General features: G+C 44.0%; 2 protein-coding genes across 8 annotated transcripts in view; one reads left to right on the plus strand and one right to left on the minus strand.

Annotated features, from left to right (window-relative positions):
• The window catches only part of FOXJ2 (forkhead box J2), a 28,131-nt gene extending 14,872 nt beyond the window's left edge, over positions 1 to 13,259 (plus strand). For 5 of the 7 annotated variants that reach the window (XM_080346552.1, XM_080346554.1, XM_080346555.1 and 2 more), the window contains 10 exons: positions 1,736 to 2,088; positions 2,616 to 2,690; positions 4,670 to 4,738; positions 5,111 to 5,251; positions 5,706 to 5,904; positions 7,827 to 8,138; positions 8,524 to 8,625; positions 9,067 to 9,267; positions 10,021 to 10,119; positions 10,705 to 13,259. In XM_080346552.1, the coding sequence (XP_080202678.1) occupies positions 1,756 to 2,088; positions 2,616 to 2,690; positions 4,670 to 4,738; positions 5,111 to 5,251; positions 5,706 to 5,904; positions 7,827 to 8,138; positions 8,524 to 8,625; positions 9,067 to 9,267; positions 10,021 to 10,119; positions 10,705 to 10,793 (1,620 nt within the window). In that variant the 5' untranslated portion in view covers positions 1,736 to 1,755 and the 3' untranslated portion in view covers positions 10,794 to 13,259. The remainder of the gene's footprint in view (positions 1 to 1,735; positions 2,089 to 2,615; positions 2,691 to 4,669; positions 4,739 to 5,110; positions 5,252 to 5,705; positions 5,905 to 7,826; positions 8,139 to 8,523; positions 8,626 to 9,066; positions 9,268 to 10,020; positions 10,120 to 10,704) is intronic. The other 2 variants (XM_080346556.1, XM_080346558.1) reach the window with 1 other exon arrangement.
• Positions 13,260 to 18,291: 5,032 nt separating this feature from the next.
• On the minus strand, positions 18,292 to 21,325 carry C3AR1 (complement C3a receptor 1; the record flags this gene model as incomplete). Its single annotated transcript, XM_080350788.1, is given in 3 exon segments — positions 18,292 to 19,417; positions 21,237 to 21,262; positions 21,266 to 21,325. Coding segments are annotated over 3 exon segments (1,212 nt in total).
• Between the last annotated feature and the right edge of the window lie 1,303 nt (positions 21,326 to 22,628).

The raw sequence follows: 22,628 nt of genomic DNA on the forward strand, positions 1-22,628 counted from the left end.
CTGCAATGAGCACATACATGAAAATGAAAGGTTTAGTGCGTATGAACGTGTTAGAGTGTAGACTCTTGAGTGCTTTTGTGCTGTGAGAGCACTTCAGTGAAGAAGTGCAAGGTGTAATGCATGTAGTTGTGGGGGAAGAACAGGGAGCTTCTGTGTCAAAATGCTGGTTGGCCTTTCTCTGGATCTGTGCATCCACACTGTATTATTGTCAAATACCTATTTTTAGAATGACGATCTAATTGGTATTCATGCAGATGGGTGTCCCCCTGTCTCATCTGATCCACTCATCTGAGTGATGCACTTAGTGAGAGATGTCTGTTGATGAATCTTTCCAAAGCATAGTGTGTTCATGTGCGTCTGTTCTCTCCTACATGTATGCATGTGTTTAATGTGTTACGTGACCGTGTACGTGTGTTTGTGCATTTGCCTTTTGTATGCACTAGCATGCTTAAAGGTAGTATCTAATATTTTTAAAAGATTAATTTCAAAAATGAAAGATGCAGAACTTACAGCACTTCAAGACATGTTTCTTCTCTTTATGGAAAGAATAAGTGCAGAGCAGGGCAGGTTGTGTCCATAGAAACTTAGCTATCTCAGTCCAGACTTAAAGGGATTGCTCCTAGTATAGGGATGCAGCCAATTATGAGTAAGAATTATGATCTTTCTGCTTGCCTTGACTACTACAAAAGATAGCATTCAAGCTCGTATGCTAAGTTTACGTGTTCATGCTGCTAAATATTTTCTTCATATAAAATAACTGTGAGGTAGAAAACCTTTGGTACAAGTGCTAGCCATGTTGGATATGTGTGTTTTATTTCTGTGAGGGGAAATATATAATACTTATGAGAGGAAAGATCCTGAGTCTTTTTCCACCCTGTGACAAACTTCTTGTGTGACTTTGGACAAGTAAGTTTTTCTTGTGTCTCAGATTTGGGGAAAATACTTGCCTGCTACATTGTGCATTAAGTGAGATTTAATTCAATGAAATGTATATTTAGGAAAAACGGGTTATGGTAGGCAAAGCTTTAACTATTATGAGCTTAATATAGTCTGTTCCACCTTGTCATGGTAGATGTAATTATCTGTATACAGTACTACGCATGATGTTGGCATTTTAAAATGATATGTAATCCTAGCTCTAAGGAATAGTATTCATTATAATGTCACCTGATGCAAAAAGAGAGACTAGGCCTTAGGGAGAAGTGAATTTCCCCACAAATTAAGATAGTCCCAGTTCTGACTTTTACAGATGATCTAATTAAACTGTGGTTTGTATGTGGCATGAAGGAGTATTCCCTTTTAACTATAATTTTCCTCTTACCTGACACAACCTACTGGATCACAGGTACTCTTGGTGAAGGGTCACAACGTTATATTGCTTATATAGTAATGGAGCAAATGTGATACAGCTGCTGAAAAGGCTCAACTTCCTTTGACTAGTTCTCAGTTCTTTACCTGGGAACAGTTGGGACGCTCCGGGTAAGACTGTCCTAGCAGTGTTACCATCATCACTGTCCTGGCTAATATCAGCAAGGATAATCCTTCCAGAGACAGTCATAAGGCTTTTTGGATGATTCTGTCTGGCTGTGGATAAGATATATGAAGTAGGATAATCTTTACACAGGTACTTCCGATGGGGGAGAAGCAGAAGAGGAATGCAAATGGATGCTTCTGGTCTTAAGGTTCACCTTTTTTATATCTCAGGAGTTCTCTTCTGGCTCCTTTCTTCTCACAGGTACTCCTGCATCCAGCATCATGGCCTCCGACCTGGAAAGCAGCCTCACTTCCATAGACTGGCTGCCACAGCTTACTTTAAGGGCTACTATAGAAAAATTAGGGGGTTCCTCACAAGCAGGACCTCCAGGGGCTGCCCGAAAGTGTCCCCCAGGCTCACCAACAGATCCCAATGCCACCCTGAGTAAGGATGAGGCTGCAGTGCACCAAGATGGGAAGCCACGCTACAGCTATGCCACTTTGATCACATATGCCATCAACTCATCACCTGCCAAGAAGATGACGCTTAGTGAGATCTACCGTTGGATCTGTGACAACTTTCCCTACTACAAAAATGCTGGTATTGGTTGGAAGGTGAGGACTCGCATTGCTCACAAAAAGTACCCATTTTGCCTGATTACAAGACTTATCTTCTTAATTCTGTGCAAAGTATCCTCACTGAGCAAAATAAAAAGACAGATGTGAAACTAAGTTGACCAACTGGAGAAAATGCAGAGCCAGAAATCCCATTTTCTCTGAGAATTCTGTTGTATGTGGTGGCCCCTTAAGAGGGAGCCTGCAAAAAAATCACCAACAACAACCAAGAAAAAGAAAACAAAACCCCCCACAAAACCTACCTCACTAGCAACCTCTGCATCACACTAATACTATTTTCATTGCACCTTCTGTAGGTGTATATGTGGTTCAGCCCTGTATTGTTCATCCTAATCCATCCCTCTCCCTTCCACAGCTTCTGTTCTGCTCTGTTCTGTGTAGATGTAATGAGATTTGACTTTTGAGTATGCACCGTTCTTCTGTTTTCTCTACTCGTTTCCTGGACATACTCAAAGGCGGTATGTTTTTGTTGTAGCACTTACCTGTGTCTCTTATTCTCTCATCAGAACTCTATTCGTCATAACCTCTCTCTGAATAAATGTTTTCGGAAGGTGCCTCGACCAAGAGATGATCCTGGGAAGGTAAGAAATCTGCATGCTCCTGGGCACGCAATTTAAACCTGCAGAGAATAAGCCAGGGTTGCCCTTTCTAACTCATGGTTGGAATTTGAAACCTGAAGTGTAGGCAAAAATGGAAGCAGTAGTAAGATTTACTGCAGTGCTTTGGCTACAGAGGCATTCACTTAAAGGGAACCGGTATAGGGGCCTTAATGGCTTTAGCAATTGTTTTTATATGTGACCTTTGGTTAACTTTAGAGATACTGAAATAAGGAAAAATGAGGTTGAATATATTTTATTAGTTTTGTTTCTTTTTCTTCTTGATTTTTGTGTGTAAAATGTGGGTCTAGGCCAGCTTGATCTATTATGGAAAACCGTAGTTGCTGCTGGTGAATGGCAGGACTATAATGTGACATCATGGGTTTCATGGAAGCAAGATAATGGAAGTGAGAGCAGAACTACTACCTATTTGGACTGTAAAATATTTGGTGTTGAGGAAAAAGTGTCACTGCCAGTTTGAATCTGCAGAAGTCATTGACAAGTAAAACTCAGGAATTTAGGAATTTTTTGGCTAAGTGAGGGCTAATAAAGTTCTGTTAGTATATGAAGATTGTAAAGGTAATTGCTAGCAAAACCAAGACTTGGCATCTTGGTATACAGATATTATTACTGTTAAAAAAACCCACAAACAAGCAGGAGGAGATGATGGGGTCAAGAACCTATGTATTTAAACAGAAAGATTGTCTCTTCCTCCCCCATCCTAAAGTTACCAGAAAGGGCCACTTGCTTAAGCCTTTTACTTCACGTTATATTTAAAGGACTAGGTGGTGCTCAGTTGGCATCTATAAATGGAAGTAGTATATCTTTGAAGATCACTGCTCAAAAGTACAATTTATTATATGGCTTATTCCAGCAAATCCTAACTGATTTCAGGGTATATGTTTGCAGGTGTTCATTGGCATGCTCAGATGGATTTATGATGAAAACCTGGCCTGTGCTTGTCACTGATTATTCAGATTGGAGGTTAAAATGGGCTAAATCACACTCTGGAGTTCTCTTTATACTTATTCAGAAAACAGCAGACAAAATTATAGACTATTTTATGTTGAAAGGGGCATCTGGAGGTCAACATGCACCCCCACTCTCCTCCCAGAAAGGGACAGTTAGACTGGGTTGTTGATGTCTTCATTGAGTTTTGAATATCTCCAAGGATGGAGATACCACAACTGGGCATTTATTCCAGTGCTGCACCACCATCATTGTGAATAATTATTTGTTTATATCTGATTGTAATTTCCCTTGCTGCAACTTGTGTTTGTTGCCTCTGTTTCTTGTGCTGTGTATTTTTGAGAAGAGTTTTATTCTTCTTTATAGTCTCCTTACACAGTTGAAGACAGTGGTTAGATCCCCTTAGCCTTCTATTGTCTGGACTAAACAGATCTCTCTATCAGAACTGCTTGTATATCATGTGTTTTGATTCTTAGCCATCATGGTGACCCCTCTTTTGATGCATTCTAGAGTGTCAGTATCTGTCTTGCACTGGGAACCCCCCTAATGGGCACAGTACTCAAAGTGGAGTCTCACAAGCATGGACAAAGAGTGATCCTTCTAGCTGTTTCTGCCCAATCTAAACATTGAGTTGGTTCTCATTAGCCAATAACAAATTTGTGTTGTGAGGAAGGTACTGAAAGGGCTGTGCATGCCCAAAAGAATTGACCTATCTTGGATCAAGACATCCTTTGTTCTTCATGGTGTCCTGTCTTGGAGTGGTGGAAATGTAGAGCATTCTGCCTTCCACCAGTAGCATCAAACCTCATTGTTCAATATAACCCAATGCAAGAGGGGAATCTCTGCAACACCCAAGTCTCAGTTGTCTGATGTTCTGGAGGGTGGTCCTTGTGGTCCTAATGTTTGGTTGAGGCTGCATTCTTCTAGTGGGTAACTCCCTGCTTCAGGAAGCTCTCTGATTTAATCATACATTCACCAATTGGTCTTCTTTCCAGGGCTCTTATTGGACAATAGATACATGTCCAGATATATCTCGCAAGAGGCGGCATCCTCCAGATGATGACGTGAGTGTTGTTTTTTCCAGACAGCATGGAGTGGGAGGGGAAGTTCCCTTCTTGTTCCAGGGAGTCCCTCCAGCACCAGACCATGGTATCATTTTGGAGGCAGCATGTACAGATGGGGATAAAAAGGCTATGGCTGAATGAACTAGCATGTATATCCTGCCAATTGGCTGTTGTTGCTGCTGCTGTTCAGTAGCAAAGTTAATCTTGTTTAAAGTCCTTTATGCTGGCTCTTCAGTGACTAAGACCCATTCCTCCTCTTTTCTAAGCCATGAACTTCCACAGTGGGGGAGCTGGCTTCCCATCTGCAGTTTCACTTCTCCCTATGTTCCTGATTTCTGCTCCTTTCCTTTTCTCTTTCTTCCCCATCCACAGATACCACAAGACTCTCCAGAGCAAGAGGCGAGTAAAAGCCCCCGAGGGGCTGTTCCAGTTAGCACAGAAGCCTCTTTGCCACCTGAGGCCACTCCTCAGCTGTCACTACAGACCACCACCCCCATTACTAACTACAGTCAGGTGAGCAGCAGGGTAAAGGGTACAAACCTTATGGTGGGGAAAAGTGAGAGGGGGAGGAGAGTGTGAATGGAAAAGTGAAGCGGTGAGAAGAGAGGGAATTGTGAAAATGGTGACATAGAGGCAAAAAAAAAAAAAAAAAAAGAAGGGAAGAATGTGAAATAGCAGAGTCAAAAAATAAAGAGGAAGTGAATTTTAACAAAGGGCTGGATGGGGATAAGAATAAAGGTATAACAGTATTAGATAGCTGAAGAAAAAGCTGGAGCCAGTGTGCTCTAGAGGGAGAAGGTAGTGATCGGTTTTCCTCAAGGAAAATGGTATTTGGGAAGTTTTGTTGGAAGATGAGCTCAGTGATATGGGTTGCCAGTACATGTTCTACCTGTATCTAGTCTCTGGATCCTGGTCTCAAGTTACAAAACCAAGTACAATCTAAAGTCATTACTTCTGACTTCCTTAGCAGGGTGCAGGGCCTGTGGATGTTGCCTCTACTGTAGCAGGGGGGCAGGGCCGTGAAGGGGCTGATGTGCCGTCCCCGCTGTACAGTGCCAACCATGACTTCAAGTTCTCCTACTCTGAGATCAACTTCCAGGACCTCAGCTGGTCCTTCCGAAATCTCTATAAATCCATGCTGGAGAAATCATCTTCCTCTCAGCACGGTGAGTAACTATACGTATCATGTCAGTTGGGGAGGTATCTGCCCACACACTGTTGTTGACTTGATCTGATCTATCCTTGGTATCTTTCAGATCTTTCCTTGTTTAGGAGCCTGTGCAAACAGACTTTTCTTCTTTGGCATGTTTTCTTTATTTCTGCCAGGACCAGATAAGAAATCTGCATGTCCTTTATCTATTGCTCCCCCTAGTTGTCTCAGAATAAAGAGGATAATGATTTAAGAATACCTTGTGTTGATATAAAAGCAAATACTAAAATGGCAGACACTTAGCAAAATGAAGTCCTAAAGAAAAGCGTGTCAGAGAAGTATTCACAATCTATCAGGCTAGAAACCAAAAGAGGGAGGGGACTTTTATATGTAGAATTTCTCGAGAAGGAGAGTGGAAAGTCATTATTGCTCAGATCTGTTAAAACTAGGATTGTACAAGGCATTGGAGAATTGAGTTTTATGGGTTTGGAGCACAGAAGAGAGCAAGCCTGCAGCTCCATTCACATCTTGCCTTTTTGGAGTCTGGGGGAGCATCCACCAGGGGGCAGAATGGCTGTAGGGATGGGTTGTCCACAGAAAACACTCCAGAAAAAACTCCGGTTGTCCTGCCTTTAAACACTCTTCTAAATATTAGTCTGGTGTAAAAAGGAATATATTGTTACATGAGCCTCTTGTCTCTGTTGTCAACCATGATATAGTGTAGGCAAAGTTTGCTACTCTAGGAAGAGCCTCCTGAACTGACCTGAACTTCAGTAAAATAATCTTTTTTTACTTTTACTGCTTTCATTATGCTGGCACTTGAGATTCCTAGTAGGAGCCTGTTGTGTGAGTTGTTGTAGAATAAGCAAGCTACATGTATGTAGCCATATGTAGAGAAGAACCTTGACTGAGTGTGTACCTCTGTTTGTAAAAGCTTAGCAGCAGAATTTTTTTTTCCCCCTCAAGTCTTCCACTGTAAGGTAGTCTAGGAAAACTTGTAATTTTAGAGGAAATTTTGTAGGCAGTGTTTGAGTCAGGATGGCAGTATTCATCCTTTTGCCCCATCACAGTAGTAGGATGCTCTAAGGGTTGATTTTGGATATAGTGAAAAACTGAAGCTTGCTTGTAGATGGCCAAGTAAGGGTGCTCAACGTAAGAAATAGGTAGCTTAGTTTAGTGGCTTGTAATGCCTTTCACTGTGATTTTTCATGGAGGTTCCACAATGTAAGGGGGGAATGAATTGGGGAAGGAGACCTAAGAGAGATGCCAAGTTCCTGATGTGGGGAAGAGTGGAGAACACCTGATGCCATTCCATGTAGTGGGATACCTGAAATACAAGAGGACAGAAATGAGACTCCCACTGTGTCAAGAGGAATGAAAGTAATAAAGGAGCCCTGATGCATGTAATGTGCTCTGTGAATACAAGCAGTAGAATGTGTGACCTCTAATGATCTGTGTGAGAAAAACTGTGAAGGTTCCTGACCGAACTTCTTGTAAGACAGAAACTGAAGAGAGCTTTTGGAAACAGCAAGTCAGATTTATCAAGTTATCTGGTTTCTAAGTGTTTTGTTGTTTGCTTAATGGTCATTTCTAGGAGAACAGCATGTGTGTGAAATTTCAGGAAAGCATGGGTTACTTTGATAAATACAGGAAAAATCCAGGGAGGAATTTAAGTGCCTAACTCTATTAGAAGTTTAAATCCTGCTGGGGCTTTGTTGTAGAGCCTTTTGTTTTGAAGAGAATCTGGAGCACAGTGAGGGCATAACTGTGCAGGTGATAGTTGTTGGCAGCCTGCAGAGGGCACTCCAAAAGCTTCATAAATAGCACAATAGGCAATGTGAAATTAGAGATGGATAATTTAAGCAGAGGTCTGATCCAGGCAGCTCTTAAAGCTCCCTCCTCTTTTTTTTTTTTTTTTTTTTTCCTCCTACTTGGCAGGCTTCTCTTCTCTCCTTGGTGACATGCAGCCCTCCAACCACAACTACTACATGTACCAGCAGCAGCAAGGTCCCTCATCAGTGGGTGCTGCTCCCCCACTCCACACTCCAACCCCAGAGGGTTGTCCATCCCAAGGGGGGAAGCAGCAGGGTGGTGAAGGTTATGGCCCTCCACCAGTGATGTCCATGCACCCACCCCCAATGCAGCATGGAGGCTACCACCAGCATCAACATCACCCGCACTCCCACCCACAGCAGCAGCCACACCAGCACCAGCAGCAGTCGCAGACTTCAATCAACAATGCTGGCTTTGGTGAGTCAAGGTGATGGAAAGAACAGCTGGGGAAAAGGCAGCAGAGAGGAGTCCCCAGGCAGAAATGCCACAAGTGAGCTTTTACTATGTAGTGCCTGTGTTTTATGTGGAAAAAGTTATGATTGAAATCTGAGGGGAAAGTTGCTTCCTTACTGAAATAAAGGGGGATACATCCACACTGGGTTTGGAATTCTCTTTAGGGATGCAGGATAAAGGCAGGGGCTAAATGAAAAAGGCCCCATCCTTGGTCTTCCAAGGGAAAAAGGATTTCTAGCTATTGTAGCATTAGGCCAAAGATAGTGAAGAGGGGCCAACCATTTTATAATAAGGAATGGAGGGAAGGAGCCGTCATTATTGGAATAATCTTGTCCCCATTTCATTGCAGCATTTCCTCCTGACTGGTGCTCCAACATTGATTCCCTGAAGGAAAGCTTCAAGATGGTAAACCGGCTGAACTGGTCTAGCATTGAGCACTCCCAATTCTCAGGTCAGTGTTGGCCTAGTGGCTAGATCTAGTGACTCTGACTAGGGCTGTAGTCTAGAGTGCTGTGGCCAGATCTTTTTTCAATGTAATCGTGTCAAGTGCATGAGTTTCTTAGTGACTCAGCTCTTCTATTTGTAAAATGAGGTTCTGTTAAAGACCCTGAAGTGCCTGGACACTGCAAGAATTTGGGGCAGGGGGAATTAATTCATAAAAATATCTCAGAAATCTAACTGAAATTTTTCCCTCTTACTCTTCCCTCCCCTACTTGAGTCAGTGAGACAGTATCCTAGATATGGAGTTCTCCAGGAGTTTGGTGACAGATTCAAAGCAATGAAGTTGGGTTTGTGGGAAGAAGGTAGGATTTAGAGGCAGAAGACAGAAACTCTTTGCAGGGAAGACCACAGTGTGAGTACTGTGTTTGACATTGCCCTTTGTCCCCTGCAGAGCTGATGGAGAGTCTGCGCCAGGCTGAGCGGAAGAACTGGACACTGGATCAGCACCATATTGCCAATCTCTGTGACTCCCTTAATCACTTCCTTACCCAGACTGGTCAACTCCCTCATCTGGTTGGCCCACAGCAGACCCCCCGAATCTCTGATTCTTGTGCCCTGAACAGTGGCAAACAGGAGCAATCTATGAACCAAGGTAATGAAGATGGAGACTAAAGTGACTTGTAAATAAAGGCCCAATTCTACAAATATCCTAAACTACTTCCTGCCTTCCCGGGCAATGTAGCACTGAGCAACCCAGGGCTGGGCTGTCAGCTGTTTGTAGCAACTCAGCTTCCTCTGGCTTTAAAGAATTAGGCTGTCCTATGTCTGTGGCCTAGACAGACTGTTATTATGTGATGCATAGCATTGACAGGCAACTTCTCCAGGCAGAAATACATTTAAAAGGTAAACCCATAAAAGGAGAAGGAGGTGGTGGTGTTTGTAGGTTACCAACCAAAAGGAATGGCAAGGTAAAGAGGTTGCTGTTCCAGGTGGCAGGAGCTGTAGGAGGTGTAAAGAAGAAATCTCTTGCACCCAGTGTTGCAGAAAATACTAACTGGACAAGGAGTAGGAGGAGAGCACAGAGGATATCATGGCCTTGATACAACTGTGATGGTGTGTGTCATCTAGTACTGAACTGAATGGATTATATTGAGCCAGCTTGTGGTGTTTCTAGATGAACATTTTCTTATTTTACAATAATAGATAAACTCCTGCTGGTTCCAAGAACAAGATCCCTGACCAAGCTATAGCTTGCAGTTAGGACCCAACAGCTGAATGTCTCCTCAGTATCCCATGGGTCTGAGTGAGTTGCTCTGTGGCCGAGCTGCCACTCAGTCGGGGCCAAGACATCTGACCAGAACATTAACAGGTTTGTTGGTTTTGGTTTTTTTTATTCCTTTCACAGTGAACTCCTATGGTCAGCCGCAGCCTCCCCATCTCTTCTCCGGGCCATCTCCTATGTACCAGATGTCCACCCAGGACTCTCCAGGATATAATCGCCCAGGTAAGGGGTGACAGTAAGGCATATTATACCAATGAACATTGAAGAACCAGTTCCCAAGCCCTTTGTGCATTTCTCTAAGCATTTACTAATCAAATGGAGCACTGAGGGTAGAAAGGAAGCTTGCAGTGCAAGGGGCTCTCCGTTTAGGGCTCTGCCATGGCTTTGGCATGGTTTAGGATTTCAGTGGCCTGATTTCTTTTCACTTCACTCTAGCTCAGCCTCACCCTCAGCTGGTTGCTTGAAGGCAACTTTACATGAGAAACTTCTTTTGATGAAGTCCTTTTTGCTCTATCAGCAGACAGCTGTAAGGGAAGTTAAGGAGACTGAAACTTAACCTTGGTAGAAGCTGCTGTGGAGAATTTTGTAGCAGACCACCTGCAGACATTGGTAGGTGCTGTCTGACAGGGAGAAATTAATGACAGTAGTGTTCTTGCTTGCTAGATTTTTGGAAGGGAGAAAGCTGGAATCCCTTATGGGTTCTTTTGCCCAAGGGCCCACTGTGAAAAAGCGTGACATTGTTAATACTAACTCTCTCTTGTCTTTCCTATCTTGTCTTTTTTTTTTTTGTCTTCATTTTTGACTCAGCTCACCATCTGGTCCCTCGGCCTCCAGGGCCTCCTCCAGGTGCCAATGAGGAAATCCCCGATGATTTCGATTGGGACTTGATCACCTAGCAAGTTACAGACTCGATAGCCCGTCCTTCGTGAAGGATGTGGGAGGGGAGGGGGACATGGGGTGAATGGTGTCAGCACCACCCTCCCCAGCCTCCCTGCCTTGTCTGTATATAGATATATATTCTCTATCTCCGCCAGAGAAGCCACCGCAAGATGCTGCCGAAGATAATCCTTTCTTGCGTCCTGTTTTATCTTCTTTTTCTTCTTTTGTTTATTATTATTATTGTTATTATTATTATTATTACCAATAATTGAGCACAGCTCTCCCCCGCCTCTGGTGGCCTCTGATGCATCAGATCGGCTCTTTCATGTTGTGTGGTGCCCTGTGGAGGGTGGAAAGATGGGTCCTTGGTGCCATGAAAAGACCTCGGAAGGCTGAATCCTTGAGTGCATCTTTCCCTCATCATTTTGCGTTTAACAATCCCTCTTTCCCTTCAAGGTGGCTGGTGAATCTGTTGTATTGGCTACTGGAGTGAGAGAGCCTAGTGGACCCTGGGAGCCTGTAGTTATGTTGTTTCATAAATGTCGTAAAGGTCAGGGGGCTAAAGGGACACTGGAGGGGTGATCTTAGCTCTATGAACTTCTTTGCATGAGCAGGAAAAGCAAGAAAATAATTACAGTTTCCAAGCACAGAGAGAGGTTAGTCCCTGAGGGCAGGGGGAACTTCAGCTGGGAGGGTAGACCTGAGTTTGGAGAAAGGAAAATGTAGCAGAGATGGTGTTTCAGCAGAGAAGTTTGGTTTCAGAATGCAGTGCCATCTGTGAGGACTGAGAGAGATTCTGAAGGAATCCTGAACTGTTTCTACACTGCCTTTGCAGTCTCCAGGTGAAGCTTACATACCCATCAAGTAAACAAAGCAGTCAGGGGTGTCACGTGATTCAGCGAATTCTGTTTTCCAGAGCTTTTAATTTCACCTCCCACCCCTTCAAGCCATTCTTCAAAATATGTAGTGAGGCTCTTACTTGCATATGCAAATTTGGAAGTTTTCTCCCATCAGTATTTGTTCCGTTGTTATTTGGCCCTCTGCCCCTCGTATTTCTTTGAAGACTGTCCTTGCCTGTGGTTTGAGAGTGCCAGCAACAGGAGCCTTGTTGTGTAGGTGCCAGTTCTCAGTCAGTGGTTCCCACTTCACGAATGGGCTGATGGTGGTAAGAGGAAGCTGCTGCTCAGAGTGGAGGTGAATTAGAGGACTTAGAGGTCAAGGGGCTGGACCCTCTGGTCAAGTAAGTGGGTGGCCCTCACAAGTGTGGTTTTTTTAATAGGTGCATTAGAAGAGAGAGGATGAAGTGGGGGCAGATTTTTAAACTGAACAGCCAAAGAGCGTTGTATAAAAGGGAGGTTCAGACCCCTTGTAGTTCAGCTGGGGAGATGATGGAATCTAGGGTAAATCCAGAAGGATGAGTTTTGTCAGCACTTGCAAATCAGAAAGGTGGAAAAGGTTCTGGAGCAGGAGTGAATGTTGAGATGCCTCCTCCCCAAAGCTGTGTCCTGTGTTTCCCTTTTTTTCTGGTATGGCTCTGTTCTGTCAAACCTCTTGTTTCCTCTTAATAAAGCCTTCCCCCCACCCATATTTCCTGTTTACCAGTGAAGAGAACCAAGCTGGAAATAAAACATCATGGCTGTTTGACAGACCTGGAGCAGGGGAATTATAACCTCTACTCTGACTGCAGGAGGATAGGGAACTAGTACTGCTCTTTAAATTTGCTGTAGGAATAGATCAATTGGATCTTTTCTTTGTCAGGGAAGTGGACAGAGTCTCATTGTGTTGCAGGGGTGATGGGACTTTTTTTTTTTTTTTCTTTTTAAAGTGTGTGTTTGGGGGAGTGTTCATCACTGAGTGTTTCCAAGAGAAATTAATCCCAGACAACTACAACATGGAGTCAGTTGTTATCTCTGCTGCCTCAGGATGGGAATGATAGAGCTTAGAAGCAGGTGTGTTGGGTTTATGTGGAAAGTGGTGCCAGAGACAGCCTCTGGTAGATGCCAGTTCATGCTTTGCAGAGGATGTTACTGAGAGACGGCCCTGTTGAAGTCTGAAAACACCACTGGAAGGAAAACAAGATGGCTCCTTCGCGTATCCAAGTGCCCCTGATTTGCATATTCGCATCATTTGCATATTAAGTTGTGCCTCCTTTGCATATGTAAATACATGCCGGTCAGTGTGCAAATTGGCCTCATTCCTCTGCCCCTGAAATAAATGTGTGGTGTTAGTGGGTGGGAAGGCATGGTGGGTGGCGTGGAGCTCTGCAGGGTGCTTGGGTACCAGCCTGTGGGGAGGGGAGGAGAGGGGAAAGCAAGGCAGCCTGTTCTGGAGAGGGGTCCTGCTGGCCCTTGCAGTGTGGGGTGTCCCCTCCAGCATGGTGTGGCCCCTTGCACTTTGTTCCAGTGGTCAGGGAAAGAGGGGCGTGGTCTCACAAGTTTATTTTTGTGCATGCTTTCTTAATAAAAAGAAAAAGTGAATGTTTATGGTTTAACTCTTTTGGTGCCAGTATTGATTTCCCCCGCTCCCTCCCCAGTCTCGTTGTTCAGGACCCCACTTGAAATGGTTCTTTTTCCAAGTCACTCAACAGAGAGGGCTCACAATCTGGCTGTAGTCAGGAATATGCATTCTCCAAAAACCTAAAGCGCCCAAGAAAGTCTGTGTCTCCTTTTTATTAGTAGGTGGAGGCATAGCTGCAATTTCGTTTATCACATCCATTGGGATCTGATGACACCCATCTTGCCATTTTATTCCTAAAACCTGGATCTCTTGTGCAGGTCCCTTGACCTTGCTTCATTTTATGGCAAAAACAGCATTCAAAAGAATCTGAATTATTCTCTCACCTTTCTTGAAGACTTCTTTTGCTGTGTCGGCCCATATGATGATGTCACCAATATATTGCAAGTGTTCTGGAGCTTTACCTTGTTCCAGCATGGTTTGAATCAGTCCATGGCAGATGGTAGGACTGTGTTTCCACCCCTGGGGCAAGTGATTCCACATATACTGGATGCCCCTCCAGGTGAAAGCAAGCTGCAGCCTGCACTCTGCTGCTAAAGAAATAGAGAAAAATGCATTAGCAATGTTGATTGTAGCATACCACTTAGCTGCCTTTGACTCCAGTTCAAATTGCAATTCTAACATGTCAGACACAGCAGCACTCAGTGGCATAACTGCGTTCAGGCCATAATAGTCTACAGTTAGTCTCCACTTGTCGCTATACTTACGCACTGGCCAAATTGGGCTGTTAAAAGGTGAGCAAGTCTTACTGATCACAACCTGACTTTCTAGTTGATGAACAACTTCTGGATAGGAATCAAAAAGTCTCAATTGGTGCGATATTGCCGGTGATGCACCGTTGTGGTAGCAGTTGGCACCTGCCGGTCATCAGCTATCAGCAGTCCTACAACAGAAGTGTTGTCTGAGAGACCAGGCAAAACAGACAGCTGTTCAATATTCTCAGTGTCCACAGCTGCTATACCAAATGCCCACCTATACCCTTTTGGGTCCTTAAAATACCCTCTCCTGAGGTAGTCTATGCCAAGGATGCACGGAGCATCTGGACCAGTCACAATGGGATGCTTTTGCCAGTTTTTCCCAGTTAGGCTCATTTCAGCCTCTACAACCGTCCCCCAGTCATTCCAGAAATACTGATGGATTGTGTTCCTTTATACTTTGAGGGGATTATTTGTGCACTGAGCACCAGTGTCCACCAAAGTTTTGTACTCCTAGGGGTGTGTTGTACCAGGCCATCATACCTGCACAGTCCAATAAACTCTGTTATCCCTTTCCTCCACCTGGCTGGAGGCAGGGCCCCTCTAATTTGTGTTTTGTGCAGCCTCTGGGTATGAATTAGAGGTTCCTTCAGGAGGATCAGAATCTCTCTACCCCTTCTGGAAACTGGAGCAGCAATTTTCCTAGGAGTTTTTCCTTTTAACTCACATACTCATTCCTGAAGTTCTGAGGTAGGTCTTCTATCACACCTCCTCATGTTTTCTCCCTGGTCATGTAGGAAGAACCACAATGTGCCTCTTTTTGTGGACTCCTTCTATCTTCTCTCTTGAGATTGGAAATGCCTTCTCCTAATAGGTGAAACTTATGTTTGTACAGGTTGTGAATGGAACCTGTCTTCTCTGAGTGCTCGGATTTCTTGCAACAGCCTTTCAAACTGGTCATCAGGTTTTTCACACAGTTTCTCCACAGTCAAGACAGAAGCCTGTAAAGAGACAGCAGGGCTGTCCTCAGAGTCCTGAAGCCACTTAATCATGTCAGAAATGCTTTGTCTACCTCCAGCTGACCAGACGATTGCTGCCAGTGACTTAGCATATGCAGGTGGTGCGCTTTGTACAAACCTGCGCCACATAGGTTGTGTACAATTTATTCTATCTGGGTCTGTCCTCTCTTGGCTGTTTGGCCCAAAATAGATGATTTCCCGCACAGCTAATTTTCTCAGGAACTGGATACCTCTCTCCATGGTATTCAGTTTCCCTGGATTACATATAACATCTTCCTTGAAGGGAAACCTTGCCTTCACAGCTGTCAGGAGTCAACTCCAGAGGGTGGTGGAGTTGTTCTCTCTTGAAATTGCCCTTTCAAGGGTGGCATCCCTTGTCAGAGATGCCAACTGCTTGGCTTCCCCACCTTCTAGTTCCAGACTATCAACTCCATTATCCCAGCGTCAGAGCAGCCAGGTTACAACATTCTCGCCTTCATGACGACTAAAGTATTTTCACATATCTCTCAGCTCACTTGGAGAAAAGGTTTGGGTGGTCACTTCCTCTCCTCCTTGTGTTGATGATGCTGCCCCTTGGGTTGATGGTGCCCCTTAGCCATCATCTGCAGCACGAATAGTGTTTCTTGTGAGTCTCTTACAGCTAGCAACTGATGCTGATATGGGCTCACCATCTCTTGATTTATTTCCAGAATCTAAATGACTGTCACTGGCATTGGTATAATTACAGTGGCTGTTGTGGTTACAGCAGCAGCAGTGCCCAGTGTAGGGGGGCACAGTAGCTGCCTTGTTAGTCTTTGAGGCTCGAGAAATAACAGTCTCTGTGGCTGGCAAGGCAGCGACCTTGCTAGCTTCACTCTGTGTGGGAGCTGGAACTGCCTTGGCAGTTGCTTGAGAAGCCACAGTGTCTGCGTTCGCTGGAACAGCAGCAGCTTACCAGGGCTGTAGCCGTAGCCTTGGCTGCCTTGCTCTCCATTTGGAGCGGGCAGACGCAAGTCTCAGGACTCAAAAAAGATGCAGTCCTCCCACACAGGTGATTTAAAAGCCGTCTTAACTCGACACTAGCACTCAGTTCCTGAGATTAGCTGATTGGAGCCAGCTTGGTGGGTCCCAATTAAGCGAAATCTTCGAGGTACAGAGAAGCCTTTTTTTGATTTATTTTCTCTCTGATTTGGGCACTTTCGTTCTCGAGAGACCCGGAAGCTCCTGGCAGCCTTTGCGAGAGCAGCTGACATGGAGTGGGCATTACCACGGCGAGGGCTATCACACCCCCGCCCCTCGCCTTGAAAAAGCCTCAGGGAGGCCAGCGATGCATCACTGCCCACCAGGCAATGGAAGGGGCAACTAGTTTTTGGCGTGGGTGAGTACCAGCCATGCTGTGCTGCAGCAGTGGTTGTGGTAACTTGTGCACTAGGGTGCAGAGGTTGTCACTTTTTGATGGTTAGACTCTCTCATCTATTGCCACTGTCTCATGCTGCTGCCGACCATGGTCTTGACCAGAAAGAGAGCTTGTCTCAAGATGACTGTACCAACTCAGACCGACCGCCTGCCCTGAACCGTGGCTGTTCAGGTTTCCAGTTGCAGGGAGTGCCAGAGCCTGCTGCTGCCAGGGGTGGGTGGCCAGCATCCCACCTGTGTGAGGATGAGCAGGAAACACAAGAAAATAATTACAGTTTCCAAGCACAGAGAGAGGGTAGTCCCTGAGGGTGAATAGGATGTCCCATGTGGATGGGATGGAATACTTAGTTGGTCAGTTTTAGTCATCTGTTCAGTTCACCCCTTCTTGCTTATGGGATGTGCATTCTTAACAGTGACCTTGCATACTATTGCTATGTCTACCAAAACATGTAGCCAAATTCAGAAAAGTACAGTTACTAAGAAGAACTTAGGTGAAAGAAAAATTCACTAAAAGAGAAACTTTAACAAAACCAGGACACTCAGCAGTGTGCCCATCATGTGGGCTCAGTTTCCACCAACTTACCTTAGAAACAGAGTTTGGGTGTGGACATGGCTAAATTGCCAGCCCACACTTTACAACCAAGACTTGTTAGGATGGTGAAACAGAAGTGTTGAAAGTTCTCACAGCTGGCAGTACTCAGGGCACTGAGATCAGCAAGGCTTTAAATTTGTGCTCACCAGAAAGGCAAAGTGAAAACTATACTGATGCTTAGTGGCTGTTTGTCATTCTATTTGTTGACCTTACTCCTTTAAGGAAGGACTAACATAAAAAGCAGATTTTAAACCACTTCTTTAGAGTACCTAGTAAACATGCTTCTGCTTTTCAGGACCAGGGGACATTCAAGCTTGGGAAGCACAGCCAAATAGCCTGACTCGATGAAATTTTTTTCTTCCTCTACTGGAAAGACAGGAGAAGCACATCTCTTGTAGAGAGCAGGACATGACTATGCAACAACAGGCTCATTCACACCTTCTTGGGGTCAGACTAGAGGTTATCACTCCTCAATTCCAAGTTTTTATCAAATGGCTGATAGTCCAGGAGCCACCTAATCTGGTTTATCAGTGACTGCAGTTGCTCAAATTGTGCTCATGTGCCATCTTAAAATGCAATAGGTACATTTGGATAATCTTCGACAGCTTCCTAAAAGGAGGATTTGGGACATTGGTGGTGGAGGGAGCATTAGGGAGACAGTGAGCGCACACTAGCAAAGATAGCTACAGCATGTACATTGGACCAGTTACTACTGTACAGTGATGTATTTGCTGGGACAAAGAAATACCTTGAGCATCTACCAGGGCATGAAAGTCAGCTCAATGCAGCAGCTGACAGGGGCAAGTACTGTAAGAAAATGTAGCACTACCCTCCAGGGAAATCTTCAGAAAACAAAATAAAACAAAACAAAACCTCAAGAAGATAGATTTGAATGAAAGATATCAAAGTTAGTTTAATCTCCAGTTTATCAAAGATGGCAGATGTAGAACATAGACATGCAAATAGCTCTAATGACATTCTCATCTAGCAATTCAGAGGTTAAACTACATGATCCCACCATAAATCATTCTGCAGGCGTGCTTTCTTCTTTAAAGTGCTGTGTCTCCTACTTCACCAGGATCTTCCCTGGTATGCTCTCAGATACTCTTGGTACTTCCAACTTCCCAACTCTCTAGAGTAGGATATAAAGGGTCTTAGCTGTTCTTATTAGAACTGTCTCAGTGTGTGGATCTGCAGATTAATCAAATGTGTTAGAGCAAAAAAAAGCTGTTAAATGTAGAGTGACTGATGTGCAGGGCCAAAGCTTGCTCTTTCTACCGTGGGGATCAGAAGTCCTATATTACACTGTGCTGCTACCGTCCTTCTCTGTTGAAGTCTTGCTTCTGTCAAGGGAGGATGGGATTGCACGTGTTGGTTCCTCAGTAAACGCACCTTCCAAGATTCCTTTCACTGTTTGCCGTGCCTTTGTCCTGAAGTCTTGTCCCACAAAAACATAGAGCAAGGGGTTGATGCAGCTGTTGGCATATGCAAGTGCTGTAGAGAGGTGATCCCAGAGGATCAAATTTTCCCTCAGTCCTGTTCCAAGAGTAGGTACAAGGGACAGAATCCCTACTACATGATATGGAGCCCAGCAGATGAAGAATACAGTTACTATAAGCACAATTGTTCTCAGCATTCTGTTGCATGGCTTGTGAAACTGACTTGCACGCATTTGGAAAGCAATAAGGGTATAGCAAACTGCCATGATGCCAAAGGGGAGTACAAAGCCAAAGACAGCCCTACTGGTGTTTATTGCCACTAAGGCAGGGGATACAGAATAATCACTTTCATAGAAATTTCCCCATGAGTCATTACCGTTGTAGGTTAAAGGTGAGTATTTTTCCAATAGCTCATATACAGCATCATCCACGTAATCCAGCACTTCGTTGTCTCCAAAATTGTACCCACACTCAGTTTTGCCATCATGAGTGCTAGTCTCACGGTAGTGAAATACAGGACAGCAGAAAATTAAGGCCAGGATCCAAATGCCACTGCATATTAATGATGTACATTTCACTGTTCGGTGATTTTGACACCAGACAGGTTTCATCACAAGGAGGCACCGGTCAATGCTGATGGCCACAAGTAGGAAGACACTAGTAAACATAGTGAAGACTATGACTGATGGAATGACTTTGCAGAGGAACCAACCATATGGATAGTGTTCATAGAGGGCCAGGTGAGCTATGGAAAATGGCAAGGACAAGCAGCACATGAAGTCAGCCACAGCAAGGTTTAGGAACCAGACAATGTTCACAGACCTTTTCATTTTCAGACCAGCTACCCAGATCACCAATCCATTGCCTGGGATACCTATGATGAAAACAATGGTGAAGACAGCAATGGAGACAATGGATTCTGATGCATAATATATGGCAGCCTGTTCATGTGAACTGCTGTTACCCAGGAGTTGAGGCATTCTGTACCTATAAAACAGAAAGCAAATTAGTAGGCAATTCACACCTTTCTTCCAAATTATTATTTTTATCTTTACTGAAGCATCTCTGAGTCAGGTGACAGTACAAAGCTGTCAGGGTACAAAGGCAAAGGTCTACAAAAGTTTTTGCTTACAAATCTGACCATTACACACCAAAATTCTCATGGTGGCTAAGCTACATAAGCCCCACTATTCAAACAAGGAGATTGTATACACCTAAGTTCTCCTGCCTCTGTCATCCCCTTTGATTTCAGTTCTTTTTAGTCTCAGCTCTGGAGTTCTCTATTCATATGCCTACACTATCAACCACTAGCTTTTGTGACTGACTTGCAGCTTTGTATACAGTTCACTTCTTCAGAAAAGTGAGTCATCATTATAGTTCCTTTTTCCTTTAAAACAAATGGATTTCTTCTAGCATAACCAGTGAAATAGGTTTAGGTTAAGAAAGCAATGCTTGTCTTAATGAAATAACCCCACTCCACTTTCTGGACACCTATAAATAGAACAGATGGGACAGCAATTCTGTTTGCTAAGGGTATTTTTAGGGAAGTCTCAGGAAGCACTTCCTTCTCCCTGCTTTTGTTCTGAGCTCTCTCCTGGTTCCTTAGAAGGCTAGTGTTGATGAGCAGAAAGGCAATAAATGAATGCTTTAAGAAGAACAGAGATTAGTTATAGATCTAGTTATAGAAAGAAAAATTAAAATATAGAGTAACAGCACTAATGTTCTTGATCTATTTTGGATGGCTCATTGCAAGACAATGAATCTGAGCCATAGAATACTGTAGTGACATTTTAAAATTATGAGAATAGTAGTGGAAAAACTTTAATTGCTCAGTTATTCTTGGACTTAGATATTAGTAAATTTTGAAAGCAAAGTATAGGAAATATAGCAAAGTCAAGATAGAACTGAGAAAAAGAGCCTGATCTTCATCCTGTAGGCATTAATAGAATTGTTTATAAAACCCCTGTTAACTAAACCCTTGCCAAATCAATGAAGACAGTTGTGTTGCTGAAAGGTTCCTAAAAGGCTTACCGGAATGCAAGGAAACTGCATAGGTAAGAGCTGAATACAGTCTGCAGAAGCAACCGAGGAGACATGAATAAGGCAACCCAGACTGATTCTATTTTAAACTCCATTATGCTAGTACTTAAGAGCCAGTCAGGGACTGTTGTGTGCAGGACTAATTATCAATATTATTAAAGAAAAATATTAGAAATCATCAATCTCTTTCTTGCATAGCATATAGTCTAAATGTGGAGTGATGTATAAATGTTAGAACCGCTTCACCACAAAGAAACTGAAATAAACAGTTATAACAAATGTCGGTAACACTTTTCGGTAACAATTGCTAAAAGGTTGTTAGGTGAGGGTGACCTGCAGGGAAAGCTATGAAAGCAGTCACTGTAAGGCAGCTAGGGACTTAGCTTGAAATCCTAACAAGTTTGCTCCATTTTGTGTGGTCTTGCTGATATATGCAGAACCGACTTTTACAGCGACAACTGGAGAACAGTTCTGCAAGAGCTGAATCTCGCTGCCTCCCCATATAGCTACAGAAGGTGGTTACGAAGAGGACTGGGAATCAAAGAATGCTGTAAAAATAGTAATACAAATCCTACTCCACAGCAAACTGAGGGATAAATCAGTAAGAAGATACTGCCCACACTGTTTTCAAGAGTGCTGAAAGGGCTGCTATGTGGTTATGAAGGTGGAAGAGGGAACTGAAGCAGGGAGAGAGGTTTTCAGGTGTGAAGAATAAGAAATTGCAAGTTGAAGAGGGAGGCAGAATTCTGCATCTTATTATACCTACCCAAGTGAAGCAGATGCTCTAGTGTGTCAGGGAGCAAGTACCATCAGTTCTGTCTCTGGAGTGACTGAAAACGGAAACTCACATGCCATTTTAGGAACTCCTCTTGTTTCCTGTATTCACAAGTGTGTGCTAAGCATGTTCTTCCACCCTGACGGAAAGGCTTAGAATGACTCATATTTTCAGTTTTAGATATGATCTGCTAATAAAGAGTCAAACCAAAAGAAGCTGTCTCAACACTATCAAAATAAAATAGTTCCCTGAGACAAAGAATAATAGAAAGCAAGGGAATGATAGGCACAGACTATAAAGTATATACTTTACTACAGTTTCCATAAGACAACTGAATCAGATGCCTCGCCTGTTGGTAAAATGCTGGCCTTTGCTTGATATAATTCACAGTTCCAAACCCTGCCATGCCACCATCTGGTGTCTGATCTGTTGTCTTGTAGCCACTTTCATGTTTTATCAGAACAGCACATTCACCTAGTTAATCCAATTTTTGGGATGTTTACCAATATATATCAGCTTCTGTCCCAGCTTAGTTCACCAAATACAGAACATTGTGCTCGCAGAATCACAGAATGTTAGGGATTGGAAGGGACCTCGAAAGGTCATCTAGTCCAATCCCCCTGCCGCAGCAGGACCACTTAGATGAGGTTACACAGGAAGGTGTCCAGGCGGGATTTGAATGTCTCCAGAGTAGGAGACTCCACAACCTCCCTGGGCAGCCTGTTCCAGTGTTCTGTCACCCTCACTGAGAAGTTTCTTCTCAAATTTAAGTGGAACCTCTTGTGCTCCAGTTTGAACCCATTACCCCTTGTCCTACCATTGGTTGTCACCGAGAAGAGCTTGGCTTCATCCTCGTGACATTCACCCATTTTATATTTGTAAACATTAATGAGGTCACCCCTCAGTCTCCTCTTCTCCAAGCTAAAGAGCCCCAGCTCCCTCAGCCTTTCCTCATAAGGGAGATGCTCCACTCCCTTAATCATCTTTGTTGCCCTGCGCTGGACTCTCTCCAGCAGTTCCCTGTCCTTCTTGAACTGAGGGGCCCAGAACTGGACACAATATTCCAGATGCGGTCTCACCAGCGCAGAGTAGAGGGGAAGGAGAACCTCTCTGGATCTACTAACCACCTTCCTTCTAATACACCCCAGGATGCCACTGGCCTTCCTGGCCACAAGGGCACAGTGCTGGCTCATGGTCGTCCTACTGTCCACCAGGACCCCCAGATCCCTTTCCTCTACACTGCTCTGTAATAGCTCATTCCCCAACTTATACTGGAACCTGGGGTTGTTCCTACCCAGATGCAAGACTCTACACTTTCCCTTGTTAAATTTCATTAGGTTATTCCCCACCCAACTCTCCAGCCTGTCCAGGTCTCGCTGGATG

This window comes from Nesoenas mayeri, assembly GCF_963082525.1.
Source record: "Nesoenas mayeri genome assembly, chromosome: 1".
Classification (NCBI taxonomy): domain Eukaryota; kingdom Metazoa; phylum Chordata; class Aves; order Columbiformes; family Columbidae; genus Nesoenas; species Nesoenas mayeri.